Source organism: Entamoeba dispar, genomic scaffold (genome assembly GCF_000209125.1).
Source record: "Entamoeba dispar SAW760 scf_1105229459835 genomic scaffold, whole genome shotgun sequence".
Taxonomy (NCBI): domain Eukaryota; phylum Evosea; order Mastigamoebida; family Endamoebidae; genus Entamoeba; species Entamoeba dispar.
Window position 1 is genome coordinate 28,301 of NW_001853891.1, and position 1,353 is coordinate 29,653.

Consider the following 1,353-nt stretch of genomic DNA (forward strand, 5'->3'; position numbering starts at 1 on the left):
CGAAGTTATAAATAAAGATAGTATAGTACAAATTACAATATTAATTTAATTTATGTAAATAAATTCAATTATAAAAGAATAATAGTTGATAATGATTATATTAGGATCTTCTCAAATTAAATGAACTAATACATAATTAGTATTATTCTTGATATTGTTTCAATAAATAGATATTTAAAAAAATAATAGAATAGTGTTTCAAAATGAAAATACTAAATTATTTTATTGAACAATAAGATAATTAGGAATAAAATAAAGAAAAAGATTATAATAAGAATAAAATGATAAAATAATAATATGAAAGAGAATAATTTAAATAGCAATCAATGAATTTAATTCAATCACATAATTTTTTTAATTTTCATAAAGAATCTATCTTGGTTAATCTTACCATTCTTCCATAATTGATCAAAATATGAAGTACCATAACCATCAGGGATTTTCTTTTCAAACATAGTTTTTCCTTGAATTTGGAATTTATTTCTTAAAATTTCACTATGAGCAAATTGTTTATTAACAATATTAACAACAATAGGAGAATCAGTTAATAAACAAAAGATTCCATCCAATTTAAGTATACGAGCAACTTGGAAAAAGAATTGAATTGTAAATAAATTTGTAGGAGAATTTTCATATTTTGGTGGTTCTGGGAAATTTAAATAAATATTATCAATACTTTCTGGCATTATATTTAACATTAAAACATTCATTGCATCTCCCCAAACACAAGCAACATTATCTAATCCAGCAAATATTTTAGTAGCCCAAGAATTATAAACACGATCACGATATAATTCAATTCCAATCCAATTTTCTTCTTTTTTTTCTTCAGCTTTAGTAATTAACCATTCACCATAACCACTACATAATTCAATATTAATTGGATTTTTATTTTTAAATACTTCTTCAAAATGAAGTACATTAATTTCACGAGGATACATTTGAAATACTTCTTTTGATTTATTAAATGAATATTTCTTTCGTTGTTCTTTTAAAATAGTTTGAGTATTTAATATAAATGTTCTAATATGTTTTCTTCTATTTCTTAATTGAGCAATTTGATGTTTTTTAAATAAACGAATTGATTTTCTAGCATCTGTTTCTCTTTTAGAAATATCTTCAAATTCTTTTAATAATAAATCTCCTGTTTCTACATCTCCAATAAGACAATTTAATGTAGCTAAATTAATTAAAGAAGTAGGTGACATTTCTTCTTCATTATTAATACTTTCCATAATTTTTCTAATTAATGAAATTTCTTGTTCTATTGAATATAATCCAGTGAGATATTCTTTTGTAGTCATATCTTCTGCATTAATAGGATGTTTTGTAAATGTATGAATTTGTTTTGAA

General features: G+C 21.9%; 1 protein-coding gene across 1 annotated transcript, besides 2 other annotated features; it reads right to left on the bottom strand.

The window, feature by feature from the left end:
• Positions 1 to 36: 36 nt before the first annotated feature.
• Positions 37 to 84: a sequence feature (AT_rich).
• A 144-nt stretch (positions 85 to 228) lies between these two features.
• Positions 229 to 311: a microsatellite.
• Positions 312 to 341: 30 nt separating this feature from the next.
• EDI_149260 (uncharacterized protein) lies at positions 342 to 1,304 on the bottom strand (the record flags this gene model as incomplete). The annotated part of the gene is made up of 1 exon (XM_001736406.1): positions 342 to 1,304. The coding sequence occupies one exon, from the start codon at positions 1,302 to 1,304 to the stop codon at positions 342 to 344; it is 963 nt and encodes a 320-aa protein (XP_001736458.1).
• Between the last annotated feature and the right edge of the window lie 49 nt (positions 1,305 to 1,353).